General features: G+C 39.7%; 1 protein-coding gene across 6 annotated transcripts in view; it reads left to right on the top strand.

Annotated features, from left to right (window-relative positions):
- The window catches only part of inpp4b (inositol polyphosphate-4-phosphatase type II B), a 940,291-nt gene that overhangs the window by 726,319 nt on the left and 198,353 nt on the right, over nt 1–15,619 (top strand). For all 6 annotated transcript variants that reach the window (XM_072584130.1, XM_072584129.1, XM_072584133.1 and 3 more), the window contains one exon: nt 13,273–13,420. In XM_072584130.1, coding sequence (XP_072440231.1) covers nt 13,273–13,420 — 148 coding nt within the window. The remainder of the gene's footprint in view (nt 1–13,272; nt 13,421–15,619) is intronic.

Here is a 15,619-nt window from a genome sequence, read left to right as displayed (position 1 = left end):
TACTAGTCTTGTTCGAGTACATGGCTGTTCAATTGATCATCCAAACATCCAAATCAAAAGTTTTGTCCCTTCTTTTGATGTAACCTGTGATGACCTAGGATGATCAACCAAGATAGGTATAGCACTCTAAATATGATTGGTGGTTTACACTTATTTAGTCCAATTCCATTCAATATTTAAATCAATATATATAAAATCCGCACAAGCCTGATTGCCAATTTTAAATTTTGCACTAACCTTACCAATAACTTATTTCTCAAATTTTATACTACTATAAAATAAGAAATCGCCAGCATTCATTGTGAAATTGCTTACAGTTCCCTTTTATAATGTTAAAAAAGCATTGCAGGATTTGTTTTTAATTGAACAACTTATTTCAGCAAAACAAATCTTGCTAAGAACACCACATCCTGGAAGGATCAATCAAGATGTATACATATTTGTTCAGTTTCCATTGTTCTGCGACTTCATCTGTGCATTTTGTTTTGTCTTGGAAAAGCTTCTGTCTGAAAAGTATTGACCTACAGGAGTGCAGTTTTTTTTTGTTGGTTGACTTAGTTTCATGAATATGTGGCTGAAACAGCTAAAACGATTTTTCCATTAACACTCCACATTTAAGGGTGTCCGCAACTTGCATATTTGTTATTGGACTAAAGCTCCTTGTGCCAATTATAATTCGTGCTAATTCATTGTTATTTTGTTAGAATTTTCTTCTTCTTATGTTATTTTAAAGACTCTATCTCATTGCGTTGAGCAATTTTGTGGCCTTTGTTAGAGATAAATATCAATACTTAAAACTTTTTTGATTTTAGTTAAAAAAATAGTGAAGAATAAAGTTTGAAACAGGAAAGAACTGCAGGCCAATTATTTTTGATATTAATCAGGCATGAACTGGAACTGAGAAAAAATTCCATAAGGTCCCCTGAAGTGTTTGTGATGACATATTGTATGCTATGAGCATTTCTCAACAATTTCAACAATAGCAGACAAAATGCCTTCCATTTGATACATTTTTGTTCAAACCTCCCACTGGGAACATTACTTTGATTGCCACTATGATGACTTTTGTCTCAATCCCAATTTGAAACATTCCTACAGTGTGGGTGATAACTTAAAATGGAGCAATTGATGTCTGAGAGTTCAGACTATGAAATGAAACTATTTAGTAGTTTTAACGAAACCGTGGTTTTTATCTGTTCACAGTGTACTTTTTTACTTACTGAATATGCGCAAACATAGAATTCTTACAATATAATGCTGGATGAAGCTAAACATTTCATTGCGACCTTTATAGTTTTTTTTCAACTATGCTTCTGTAAGTGCAGTTATACATTGAATAACTTCTATACATATTTTAGACAAATCTTCAAATATTTAATGAATATCCTCTATCTCATCAACTGCTAACAGTGTCGTGTTTACTCCTATGCAGATGTCTTATCTAGCGAGGTTATGTGTCCAGTTTCGTACCAATGTGGTTTCTGTGTCACGTGTGTTTTATGACTACTACTTAAATTGAAAATAACTACATCAGAGATCATATCGACATTCAGAAAATACTTCGCATAAATGCATTTCTTCAACCATTACCTTTGCATAATAAAAATGGGAAAAAACTGTAGCATAATTGGCAATGTACATGATTGACAAAGAAAACTATCACTCATGAACAAAGAAAAGCAAAACATAATGTTCTGACCCACTTTCATCTGTCCCTTCACATGCATTGCACATATAATCTTTAAAATGTGTAAGACTTCTAATCGTACACACGCATTGTTGGCTGTCTGCTTTCATGATGTTAATCTTTGTCACCTGGGAATGTCATTCGTATGATGCATTTTATTGCTATGGTAACTGTTGCTGTCCTGTTGGCCCTGATGGGGAATTAGTCCCTTACGGGACCAATGATTGTTCTTGCAGCCCCTGGAGTTGGTAACATCATGTTGTTCTAATCAGTTGTCTGCAGTGAAGGAACATCATCTTTAGTTGTAAGCGGTTATAATGAAATATCTGGTCCATCATGTTCACCAGATATGATCGAGGTGAAAACTGCGCTACTCAGGTTCTATGTTGCCATATGGTCTGACTCTTTCTGAAAGCATTCAAATTTTATAATCTGGCTGGGTCTCCATTGTTCAGTGTGGCAATGATTGAGCAGTTTTATCAAAGTGAAATTACCTTTCATCAAGTGAAGTTTGGCTTTCTGTTATTTCACGTTGATTTTTCTCATTTGAACATGTTACTACTTCTGGCTTTAGTTTTTTTGGCATTGAAGGAGTTGTTTGTTTGACTTGAGTGAGTCACTTATTTATCAGATTGAATGTGATGATTTACAGAATATGCCGAGCTGTTGCTAAATATTGAATCTGAAATATTTCACACATTTTCCCTCTTCATACTGTGCATTTTTTTTCTTTTGTTCTGAGATAACCGTCTCTTCTGCTTCCATTTGCTTATCATCTGCTTATCATCAGTTGCTAGCTGTTTCTTGGAGTGGTGTACTGTGTTCTTTTTGGCTAAGTGTCAATTTTGTTGAGTTTCACATAGGGTCTTGTTCCAGTAGACCTAGTGAGATCTCTTGCCATATTTTACCAAACTTGTCTTATTAATTACCTACCCCACTCCTCTCACCCAGTGTGAGCTGCCTCCTACCATTTTCCATTCAAAGAGCAACTCACCTTTCAACAGATGTGAACAATTTTATATGGATGTTAGATAAGGGAAATAGTGGTGCCTTGATTCTCCAACAAAGATCTGGAGGTACTGGTGAATGGGGTGGTCGGGAAGCGAGAACCATATGAAGGCAGGACTCAGTTGAGGCATTTAAGAGGGAATTGGACAATTATTTGAATAAAAATAATGTGCAAGGGTAAGAGAAAAAGCATGGGGAAGATGACATTCTCAACTATATCTGGGTAAGTGCCACAATCCTTTCTCTGCTACACCACTTAGTCTATCTCGACCACTGCACCCTCCTCCCATTAAGTGCCATGCCATTCTCATTATTGCCTGTAACATCTAACCTTGCTCCCTCTCATGATCCCCAACCTCCCACTCCACCAGTCCTCCATTGCTTCTGCACTGCAAACTCACTTTCCCTGTACACCTCACACCTTGCGACCACTTCCTCCAATGCTGGTAGCTATTTTAATTCCCCTTAATCCCCTCTTTATCTCTATTGAAGAGAAATCAGTCTGTAAGAATCAGGATGGTTGGAGGGGAGCCTGCCATCTGGCTTCTCACACCCAATAAGGAGAGAATCCTGTCCCTCGCAAGAACCTCTCTTGCGAGTATACCAAGATATAAATACCCTGCCAACCAAGTAAGTACCATTCTTCAATCCATAACAAAGCTTATTAATTCTGTGTCAGAGTAATTGATTCCACATCACTTTTAACCATTAGCCACACCGCCACCTCTCTTGTATCTTTTAGATGATAATGGAATGTCCACGGTCTTGGTGGAGAAAATGCTGCTCCCCCAGAAGCCATCTCCTCGACCTCAGAGAATGACAGTACAAAGTCCTCAGAGTAGCCATTGGCATGGCTGTCTCCTGCACCCATGTCCACCAGCTCAGATCCTGCCAGCTCCTTTAGAAAGTTTGGGAGCACAGGCTGGTGAGCGCCTCACTGTGACACCTCCACACCTGATCACTGATGGATTTCAGAGCCCAGCCATCTGCTCAGCAAGAGAGGACTCTGTGGTATTGACAATCAATCAGAGATTTCCTCAACATGCACGTGGAGGAGCAGGAGTAGCAGACAGGCATGTAGGAGGTCATGGGCTCATAGCCCAATGACTACAAGAGTGCAGACCCTACTGCTTCATGCATGTTATTGCACAGCTGCCTCTATGGACAGGTCAGGAGCTGCCATGGAGAGCTAGGTCCAGCACCGTTAGGGTCTCATTGGTACTCGTATCCAACTGCGCTCAAGGCCCCAGCCATTGGTTCTCATGATCAAAAGCATAGTGATTAGGGAGAAAGGCCTGTACCAGGAAGAACAGCCAGGGGAAGGAAGGAGAAGCAAGCCCCCCCCCCAGAAATTTCCTCTAGGAACATTTCAGAGGTGGCCAGTTCCTCCACCTCCACCCTGTTTGCCCCATCAAAATCTGGGAAAGACAAGATTGCCTTGGTACGTCACTGCTCCAAATGCTCCAAAAATCACCTGACCAAATTTCCAAGGCCACTGCTGACCCCACCTGGAGAGCTGTGACACCACTGAGACATAGTGGGAGGGAAAGAAAGAATTAAACATTTCAAGAGTTCTTTGGTGACACAGGTGACAACATACTGTACATAAAGTCCCATGTTTGCAAACAAGCTGTTGGTTTTTCCCGACATCTTTTTTGAGTAATCCTTAATGTAACCACGCTACAAGATGTCTTCCTTCATGTCTATACAGAATGTACTAAGATTTTTGTTAAAAACATTATTTTTGGCTGTAGCTTAATTTGATTGAGTTTTGTTCAGAAATAGTCACACACCTTTCTTGAAAGCTATTGAAAAACCTGAAATAAAACTAAACAAGATCCAAGGGATTTAGCAGGTCTTTAACATGTATAATCAATTCAGAACATCATGTAATAAAGCTAACAGACATCACCAACCAGCTAAATATTAGCAAAAAGATATTGCAATCAAATTCTACTGTACTCACATTGAATTGCACATTGAGTAATGCATCCAGTCTGGTTGATGAAATGCAAGAGACAATCAAATGCTGAAGTCAGAGCATATAAAAGGCTGACCTTTATTGTCAAAGGACTGGGATTTGAATAAAGGCTGTTGAAACTTTGATTTTTCAATCCGAAAAGGAACATGAAATTTGAGTGATACAAGGTGTTTAGAGAGTGAAGAAGGTAAATATTATTTAAATTTAAGTTTTGATCATGTGATAAGGGAATACAGTTTGAAACTATGAAGAGGTAAGTTTTGGATAAGATTTAGTAAATTCTGTTTCACATGCAGTCACCAATACATGCAATAGTCTTCTTGATGGAAATAAACATGTTGTAATGGTATAACTTCTGTTTTTTTTCTGAATGAATGATTGTGATGAACTGATTGGCTTTTCTCATCCATAATAGTTTTGCAAGTTGCATTTTTTTTAGTCACTGATGTCTCAGATACTCTGTTTAGGGCAAATTGCCTCAGTTTCCAGGTCAGCCAATCATCCTGATTCCTGAAGAAGGGCTTATGCCCAAAACATCGATTCTCCTGTTCCTTGGATGCTGCTTGAACTGCTGCGCTTTTCCAGCAACATATTTTCAGCTCTGATCTCCAGCATCTGCAGTCCTCACTTTCTCCTCCAGCCAATCATCATGCCTTCCTAAATCTGTGACCCAGTACAGAGAGTTGTATTTTTGAAGTTGGAATGATAAAACCAGAGCGCGCTCTCAGAAAAGAGTTGTAATGAGCAGAGGAACATTTGCATAAAATGTTCAAAAAGTACCAGTGCAATGGCATAAATCAAGGCAGAATGCAGGGGGCAGTGACCATAAGAGGGGAGAAGCTGGAATCAGATGTAACAGTATTAGAATTGAGTGAGTTAATGACAAAGACGTGAGGGAGTAGCTGGCCAGAGTTGTTTGAAAGGGGAGACAGCAGATCGGACAGTAGAGCAGCAATAGCTGACGTTTCTGAGTGTAATTTGGTACAGCAGAAATTCATCCCAAGGAAGAAGAATTATACTAAGAGGAGGGTGAGACAACTATGGCTGACAAAGTCAGGAACAGCATAAAAGCAAAAGAAAAAGCATAAAAATGTAGTGAAGATTAGTGGGAAGCCTTAAAAAGCAAAAGAGGATAATTAAAAACCCAATAATGGGGAGAGATGAAATATGAGAGTAAGCGAGCAAGTAAAATTAAAGACAATTGCAAAAGTTTTTTTAGATAGCTACAAGGTAAAAGAGAGGCAAGTGTGGACATTGGACTGCTGGAAAATGAAGCTGGAGAAGTAGTAATGGGAAATGAAGAAATGGTGGAGGAAATGAATAGATGCCATACATTAGTTTTCACAGTGGAAGATACCAGCAACGTACTAGATCTTCAAGAGAGTTGGGGGCAGAGGAGAAAGTGCTGGGAAGCTGAAAAGTCTGAAGGTGGATTAATCACCCAGACCAGATGGACTGCACCCTAGAGTTCTGGAAGCGATAGCTGAGGAGATTGTGTATGCATTGGTGGTGATCTTTCAGGAATCACTGGAATCAGGGAGGTTCCCAGAGGACTTGAAAATGGCTAATATAACACCCCTGTTTAAGAAGGGAGAGAGGCAGAAGACTGGAAACTGCAGGCTAATTAATCTGACTTTCCTCCTTGGTCTGATTTTGAAGTCCATTATTTTGGATGAGGTTGCAGAGTACTTGGTACTCCAGAGTACTTCCTGATGAATGGCTTTTGCCCGAAACATTGATTTTCCTGCTCCTCGGATGCTGCCTGACCTGCTGTGCTTTTCCAGCACCACTCCCTAATCTTGACTCTAATCTCCAACATCTGAAGTACCCACTTCTGCCTATGGTAAAATATGGCTGAGTTACCACAGCTTCATTAAGTGAGGCCGTGTCTGACACATCTGTTAGAATTCTTTGCAGAGGTAATAAGTGAGTTAGACAAAGGAAAACCAGTAATTGTGACCTATTTGATTTTCCAGAAGGCCTTTGACAAGCTGCTAAATAAAATAAGATCCCATTGTGTTTGAGGAAAGGTACTTGCATGGATACAGGATTGGCTGACTGGCTGAAGGCGGAGAGTCAGGATAAAGGAGTCTTTTTCAGAATGGCAGCTGGTGACTAGTGGTGTTCTGCAGGGGTCAGTGTTTGGACCACAGCTATTTATGTTGTACATTAACAATCTGGACGAAAGAACTGAGAGCATTGGTACCCTGCGTGCTCTGTTTCAGCCACAAGGACTCAGTTTATACATTTAACTCAGCAGATAAAGCAAAGAACTTTGTAGACATTTTAAAATAGACCGACTGGTCTGAAGAATACAGTTAATGTTGTCCTCTTTTCCTATGTTTTCCCTTTCCACCCTTTTTTTTCAATTTCTCTTTCCCTAATAATTTTAAAAAACTTAGAATATGTTGTTCCGATTATATTTTTATAATTTGATTTTATCATGGGAAATTTTGTGGGTGTCCTTTGTTGTCTCCTTTATTTTGTTCTCTTTCTCTTTTAGTCACAAGTAGGGGTGACATGGAGCTGGGGATGGACGGAGTGCTCATCCTGACTGTCTTTTTTTGTTGACTTAAGGATCATCTTGTTTCGTTTTTTTGCCTAAAGCTGGGGCACAATATGGGCTTGAAGGAGCTGTGAAAGAGGGGATTGGTAGGGTGAGTGCTCCTTATGGGCAGGGGGGAAGAGTCTCCCATTCAAGGTTTTATAGTTGGTTTTCTTTATAGTATTTTTGGTAGCAATAGTTGTTTGTAGTTATGATAGAGTAGCTTTTGTATACAAAATTCTGCAACTCTGAGTCTCTACGTACTTGATTTCAGCACATTGTAAGCAGAGTTCTCCCTCCTGGGATTTCAAGGGTCTTTGAAAGGGGATATGGCTAAGTGTCTTGTTAAATGGTGTACCTGGAACATCAAGGGAAGCCATTCTCCTGTTAAAAGGGAAAAAGGTGCTTTCTAGCCTTAAAAGGGAAATGGTTGATGTTACTCTGTTGCAGGAAACCTACCCAGATGATGGGGAACATCTGAATCTACAACACAGGGGTTATGACCAGGTATTCTTTTCATCCTTTACTACTAAAAGTAGGGAAGTGGCTATACCTATCCAGAACAATCTTCGGTTCACATTATTAGAGCAGGTGAAAGGTGAGCAAGGGCACTTTGTGATACTAGATAGATGGGGCAGAATGTAGCATTTTAAATGTCTATTGTCCCCCAGTGCATCCCCTCAAATTTTTGGTTAGTGCCTTTTCTATATTGAGTGCCTTTGGAACACAGCCCATTATCATAGGGGGTGATTTTAATTGCCTTTTGGTTCCAACAATGGACAGGATACCTAGTGGGCCCCCAACTATTTCTTCGCAGGCCAAGCAGGTGACCGACTGCAAGGAGTTGGGACAGGTGGACACTTGGAGATGTCTTCACCCTACTGGCAGGGACCTCACCCTTTCTTCAAACCCACATAACTATCTCACGAGGATTGATTTTTTTTTTCTGGCTCCCTTGACCCTTCTGGATTCGATTATGGGTGTAAAATTGGGAACATAGCTATTTCCGATCATGTGGTATTTGGAGGTTAAGGCCAAGAGTGAGGGGCTAGGTTTGCGGCACTGGCATCTGCATCCTTTTCTCCTTAAGGATTCCAAATTTGTGGAATACTTTTTGAAGGAGTTTCAGGAGTTCTTCAGTATCAACTCAGGCATGACTAGTAATCCGTCTATGTTATGGGAGAGCGCTAAGGCCTTTGTTGGGGGTTTAGCTATTTCCTATTCGGCTAGCCGGAAATGACAGAGGGGGAACGGCAGAGTCCACTTGAGATGTGCACAGGCGGCACATTTTGCGTGGTCTTTGGCGACTAAGCTACAGCGGATCACAGCCCTCTGGGCTGCCCTGAATTCAGTACTTACACAAACCACAAAGAACTTACTTTTGCTAGACAAAGGCTGTTCGAGGATGGGGATAGGCCAGGGATGTATTTAGTGTATCTGACTAGAAAAAAGCATGCTCCCCAATCCATCACTGCAATTAGAGACAGTGCTGGGGTCCTTACATGCGATGCTAAAGGATTAATGAGGCTTTTAGGAGTTTTTGTTCTGAATTGTATTGGTTTGAAGGTTGTGAGGGCAAGTGGGCTAAAATGGAAGCTTTTAAGAACCTGGACCTACCAGGGGTAACCTTGGAACAGGCCTCTCTCCTTAATGCCCCCTTGATAGTTCAGGAAATACAGGAGATAGATAGGCAACTTCAGAGTGGGAAAGTGCCTGGCCCTGATGGTCTCCTGGGTGAGTTTTATAAGGAGTTTATAGCGATGCTGTCAAGGCCAATATTGGAGATATACAATCACTCCTATATGCATGAATGCATACCACCATCTTTGAGAGAAGCTAATATTTCCCCCATTCTTAAGAAGGGGATAGTTTCTGGGGATTGTGCCTCAAACAGGCCCATCTCTCTAATAAATTCAGATTTCAAGGTTCATTGTAAGATCTTAGAGCTCAGATTGGAGAAGGTGTTGCCCCATGTTGTCAAAGAGATTAGATAGGTTTTATAAGAGGCTGTAGGTCTTCTAATAATAGTGGAAAGTTGCTGAGTATGGTCCAAGTATGTCAGCAATGATCAATTTAGGGATTGGTGATTTCCTTAGATGTAGAGAAAGCATTTGACTGGGTGGAATGGCTGTATTTCTTTTATGTCTTAGAGCAGTTTGGGTTGGGTGGGGTCTTTGCTAGCTGGATGGAGGTTTAATATTGCCACCCTCTGGCCACGGTCATCACCAACAGGGTGAAGTCTGGGACTTTAGGATTGGTAGGGGTAGTCGGCAAGGCTGCCCCCTTTCACCATTATTGTTTACGTTGGTGATAGAGCCTATGGCAGAGGCCATTCATCAGAACGCCCACATAACAGCTGTGGAAGTGGGATCGAGGGCACACAAGATTACACTGTATGCGAACGATGTCCTTCTGTTTTTATTGAACCTGATGACCTCCGTACCCCATCTGATACAATGTATCAATTCATTTGGGGCTATTTCAGGATATAAGACCATAAGACATAGGAGTGGAAGTAAGGCCATTCGGCCCATCGAGTCCACTCCGCCATTCAATCATATAAGATCAACTTTGCAAAATTGGAGGTTATGCCTTTGGGGAACCTGAAGGAAGTGCTAGAGATTGAAGATGGCCCTAGGTTCCCTTTTAAGTGGTCACGGGTGGGATTCCAATACCTAAACATTTTTATTACCCCCATGTTTCATGGTTTTTTCAGACTAATTTTGCTCACTTGCTCAACGAAAGTTGGCAGTTAGGCTGAATAGCGCTCATTAGCACTCATCCTTCCTTGTTTAGTTCATCCCATGCTTATGTTCCCTATAATGTTTCCCAGGTCAACGCTGCGGAAACTTATGGCTTGGTTTAGTTCCTTTGTCTGTTATCATGTTCGGCCTTCATCAAACTTACTAAATTGCAGTTGCCTCAAAGATGGGGAAGAGTTGATTTCTCAATATCAGGAGGTATCACTTGAGTTCCCTGCTGTCCTTTGTGTGCAATTGGCAAGTAACGATCCAGCCTCAATATGGCTGGATATCAAGACCTCCCAGGCAAAGTGCTCTCTTATTAACCTGTTGTTCATGGATAAGATGAGGACAGTTATGGACCACTGCTGAAACCCCATTAGTATGGTCAAGGCATGGAGTGCGAAGCATCAGAGTGAGGGTTGCTTATCCAAGATTTCGCCACTTACGCCCATAGTTGATATGCCAGAGTTCCGACCAGGGGTGATGGACTCCGGGTTCAAACTATGGTCAGCGAGAGGAGTTTCCAGTTTGGGAGAGTTGTTTGAGGGGGAGGTTATGATGTCTTTCATGCAATTGAGTTGCAAATACTGGCTGCCCAGCAGAGATCTTTTCCATTTTTTTTCGGTTAGGGATTTCATCCAGAAGACGACTAAACTTCTCACTAAGTCCTATAAGCCTGATATGGAGAGGTTGTTGCTATGTTCCACAAGCACCCTCTCAGTTAATACCCTCTATCATCTGCTGGGTGGCAGGGCCTGGCAGGATATTAATCGGTAATGTGAGGTCTGGGAGCAAGAGCTAGGAGTGGAGATCTCTTCTGAAATGTGGGAGGACATATGGGAGAACATGCGAAAGATCTCAATCTGTAATAGGACATGCGCTATGCACTTAAAAATTCTGCACAGGGTTCATCTGGCAATGGACCGTCTGGCAAAGTTTAAGAAAGGGGCATCTTCAATGTGTCCCTAATGTAAAATAAGTGTAGGCAATCTTACCCATTGCTTCTGGACATGCCACAGGCTCCGTGTATATTGGAGCACTCTGGCAGGAGAGATAGGGAGGGTATTGAGGACCGAAGTTAAAGTAGACCCGATATCTCTCCTTCTAGGTCTACCAAATTTATCATCATCAGACAGGCATGGGGATAAACTATTCAACATTCTTACTTACTGTGCACTGAAGAATATTCTGATGAATTTGGTGTCTGAGAACCCGTTGGGCTTGCAGGGATGGCGGAAATTAATTATGGAGCATATCCCCTTGGATTTCTTTTTATAAACATGGTGCACTGCACAACAGACCTTTTTTTATAAGACATGGCAGTCCTTCTTTGAGTTATTTGAATAAGATTTGTCTGCTATCTTAACTAAGGTGTTTGTTTAACAAGGATGATTAGGTTTGCTGAACCCTAGACCATGGAGGGGGGCTCCTGAGTTAATATGAGTATGTATACAACGCCCCCGTTCTTTTGTTTGGGAGCTTTGCACTGAGCATTGTTATTTTGTGTTTTTATGTGTTCATTTGTTTTTTTTATTTTATTAATCACTTATTTATTGGTGTTGTTTTGCACAGTGTTAGGTTTTTTGTATTATAGGGTAGGTTAGTAGTTAGGAGACAGTAGCTTTCTTGTAATTTGTGGTTTTCTTTATTATACTGGTGCTTGTTATTTGTTATATTTTCAATAACTGTACTTGTGTAAAGTCAAAAAAAAATTTTCTTGCTAATAAATATGTTTACAAAAAAATGGGGAAGGCTTCAAATACTTAAAGCACAAAGGGACTTTGGAATCCTGGTTCGTGTTTCTCTTAAGGCTAGTATGAAAATTCATTTGACAATTAGGAAGGCAAATGTAATGTTCGTGTTCATTTTAAAAAGGCTAGAATACAAAAGTAGAAATGTGCAGCTAAAGCTGTATAAGACTCTGGTCAGACTACATTTGGAATATTGTGAGCAGTTTTGGACCCTGTGTATAAGGAAGGATGCATTAGCATTGGAGGGAGTTCAGTGGAGGTTTACAAGACTGATTCCAGGCATGAAGGGCTTCTGATATGAGGAGCGGTTGAGGACTATGGGTCTGTAATCAATGGAGTTTAGAAGGATGAGGGGCGGTCTGATTGAAACTTACAGAGTAATGAGGGGTCTGGTTAGAGTTGATGTGGGAAAATGTTTCCACTAGTAGGAGAGATTAGGACCCGAGGGCACAGCCTCAGGGTGAAGGGACAACCCCTTAGAACTGAGATGAGGAAAAATTTCTTCAACCAGAGGATGGTTAATCTGTGTAAATCATTGCCACAGAGGGTTGTGGTAGCCAAGTTATTGAGTATATTTAAGACAGAAATAGATAGATTCTTGATTGATAAGGGGATCGAGGATTACAGAGAGAAGGCAGGAGAATGGGTTTGAGAAACATATCAGCATAATTGAAAGGCAGAGCAGATTCAATAGGGTGAACAGTCTAATTCTGCTCCTATGATATTATAATTATCTTTCATTAATAGTCTTGTCAGATTTGCCAAACATGTTTTTGTCATGGAAAAGCAAAATGCTGTGGAAAGCTGAAGTGCTGTAAACACTCAATACATCGGGCAATATCTGTGGAGAGCTTCATGAATTGTCAACATAATGTGAAGTGTTAACTTTTTCTCCATAGGTGCTGCTTGACCTGCTGAGTATTTCAAACATTTTTTTGTTTTCATTATCTGTTAGCAAAACCCTTAATACTTGGACATGTAAGGGGACAGAATATTTAAACCAAAAAAGATAAGAAAACAGAGATAAAACAACACACTTCTGGGTGTTGATTTGATGCTGACTTCGAACTCAAAAATGTTCAAACTTCTGAGTCAATAATTAAAAATTATATGCAAACTGGGTGGAATTTCTGACTAGAAAGCTATTAAAAATAAAGAAGAAAATGAGAGCTCTAGGAACAGAGAAAAACTCTGAACACAGCTGTATAATTGAATGTTCTCTTCATGCTCTGCCTGAGAATGTACCAATTGAGAGCAGACGTTTTGCATGTCCTATAAGTACATGTTGACCTATTTTTGTGTATGTGTAATAAACTTCTGTAAGATCATTACATGAATATTTAATGGATGAGCTGCATGAAGCCTTTTGTATCAGTTACTGAGTGATCACCTGGCATAATATATTTGGTGATCGGCCAAAAAGACACGTACAGACCTGTACAGCAACTGAACAGCTTTGTAAGAAAAGTATCTGTAATTAGAATTTTATCTATTTTAACTTAAACTGCTTTATAATATGCTTCCAATGTTTATTAATCTTTTTGTTTTAATTGCAGTCTTTAAAAATATCATATGGAAAGTCTACAGATTGCCCACAGCTAATGGTAGGTGGCTGTGTGTAAGGGAACAGATGGCGGAAACTACACTGTCTTTCCTCATCCCTAAGCAGATGATTGCACTTTTCATCCAGGAAGATATGAGAAGGTACAGTGCAACCGCCTGAGCATGATTTTGCTTGATTTGTACTTGAACAAAATTGTACTTACACCATAATTTGTAAAGTAAATATGTTGTGTTGCAGTGAAAATCCTATCCTATCTCCCAACGCCTCCACCCTAGTCTCAATTATTTCAGTGGTGTGTTAGTAATTTGACCAAGGTTCATATGGACCTGCTATTGATATTGTGGAGTAACCTGACTTAAATTGCATGTAAATTTAGAAGGTTCACTGAACGATCATTTCTGACCATCTAAATCACATCATTATCCATGCTCCACACCAGCATTTTAGCTCTAGATTTTCTTAGTATTTCTTAATCTTACAATTATAATCTAACATTCTTTTTACTACTTTCCTTGAGAAGATTTTCAGTGGAAAATTGTATTTGTAACTCTATTTAATCAATACATTGACTTTGACTTTGGGAAAAGAAACGCTTTTCTATCAAGCACATCAGTGCAGTTTTTCAGGGTATTTCATTGCAGGCAGTGATTGAGATTGTCAAAATACCAAGACCAGCTATAGTTACATTAGATGTTGGTAATATGATCAGTAGCACCACCACTCAGTCTAAATAATAATAAGAACATATGCATGTTTGAACAATTTGAATGCCTGCCAACTCTAGCTGGTGTAATTATTTTTGATGCACAGGCAAATGCTAAGTAGTACTTAAAATTTTTAAATGCATTCATGGTATTTTAGCAGGACCTTTGGGAATGTGGATCATGTAACAGGGTTATAAGTCATTTGCACCTTTCAGAATATTTGACAAATTTCCCCACAGAGAGGATTTTGGAAAAAAAGTTATTTTTAAGTAATAACATTTTAAAAAATTTGTGTGAAGCAGCATGGGTTGTTTTTTATTTTGTGATATTACAGCAAGATAATTTGTACTTATGGAACTAAGTGGATTTAATTATAATTGCTGTTACTTCATTCTGTGAAATCAAGCAGCTAATAATTCTTATCAAGCCTCATTGCACCAAATACATGATTAGTTATTTGAAGCGATTAAAGAAGAACACATGCATCAAGGACAAATATCTGTTTCAGTTCACAAGATACATGCATAATTTATATACAATGGCTGCAGATTATTTGGGTGTTTATGGATGCTTCTCCAGTAAACCATCAGAGTTTGCAGAAAGCTTTGAATGAGTAAATGAGGTGCATATGACTACATCCTATTCCCTGTGAATACTGAACAACCATAGTTATTTTTACTGCTATTGCCAATTTCTTCTTGGTCGAGCTCTTGTTCAAAGAATTGACAAAATTCATCTGTAACAATTTTGGTGAGATTTCCTTCTGCACTAATTGTCTGTCATTGATGTTAAAATAGATTTTTCATTGCCTGCAGTTGTTGTAAATCTTGTGCCTCCAACCAATACTCAAGATTTCCTTGCTCCAGCTCATCGTCCTTCAACATGTTAATAACTTGGTTCTTGGTTCTTGTTGATGTCTTTATTAGTGCTACATAAGTAACCACTGCAATGTAGGTAGAACTAAAATACTGCAGATGCAGGAAATCTGAAACCAACACCGAGGTTAGGCTAATCAGCCTATAATTTTCTATCTTTTTCTTGATCCTTTCTTGAACAGCAATTTTCTAATCGTCTGACTCTAGTGACATTTGAAAGATCACAACCAACCGCCCCGCTATTTCCTTAGCCACTTCCCTTAGAACTCTAGGATGTAGCGCATTAGGGCCAGGAAATAAATGCATTTTCAGATCTTTTAGCATTTTTAGCACTTTCTCTTTTGGAATGGCTACCATACTCAACTCTGCCCCCTGACTCCCCTTAATTGTTGGGATATTACTCATGTCTTCCACTGTGAAGACTGCCGCAAAATATTGATGAAGTTCTTCAGCTATTCCCTTATCTCCCATCACTCGCTTTCCAGCATCAATTTGGAGCAGCCCAATCTCAACTTTTGCCTTTTGTTTGTTTCTTTTGTATTGAAAGAAACTTTTACTATCATTTCTAATATTACTGGTGAGCCTACCTTCATATTTGATCCTCTCCTTCCTTATTTCTCTCTTTGTTATCCTCTGTTTGTTTTTTATGCCTTCCCAATCTTCTGATATCCCAGTGCTCTTCACCACTTTATAGGCTCTATCTTTTTCTTTGATACATTTCCTGACTTTCTTTGTCAGCCATAGCTGTCTAATTCCACCA

This window comes from Chiloscyllium punctatum, chromosome 14 (genome assembly GCF_047496795.1).
Source record: "Chiloscyllium punctatum isolate Juve2018m chromosome 14, sChiPun1.3, whole genome shotgun sequence".
NCBI classification, from domain to species: domain Eukaryota; kingdom Metazoa; phylum Chordata; class Chondrichthyes; order Orectolobiformes; family Hemiscylliidae; genus Chiloscyllium; species Chiloscyllium punctatum.
This window is presented reverse-complemented; position numbering and strand designations above follow the sequence as displayed.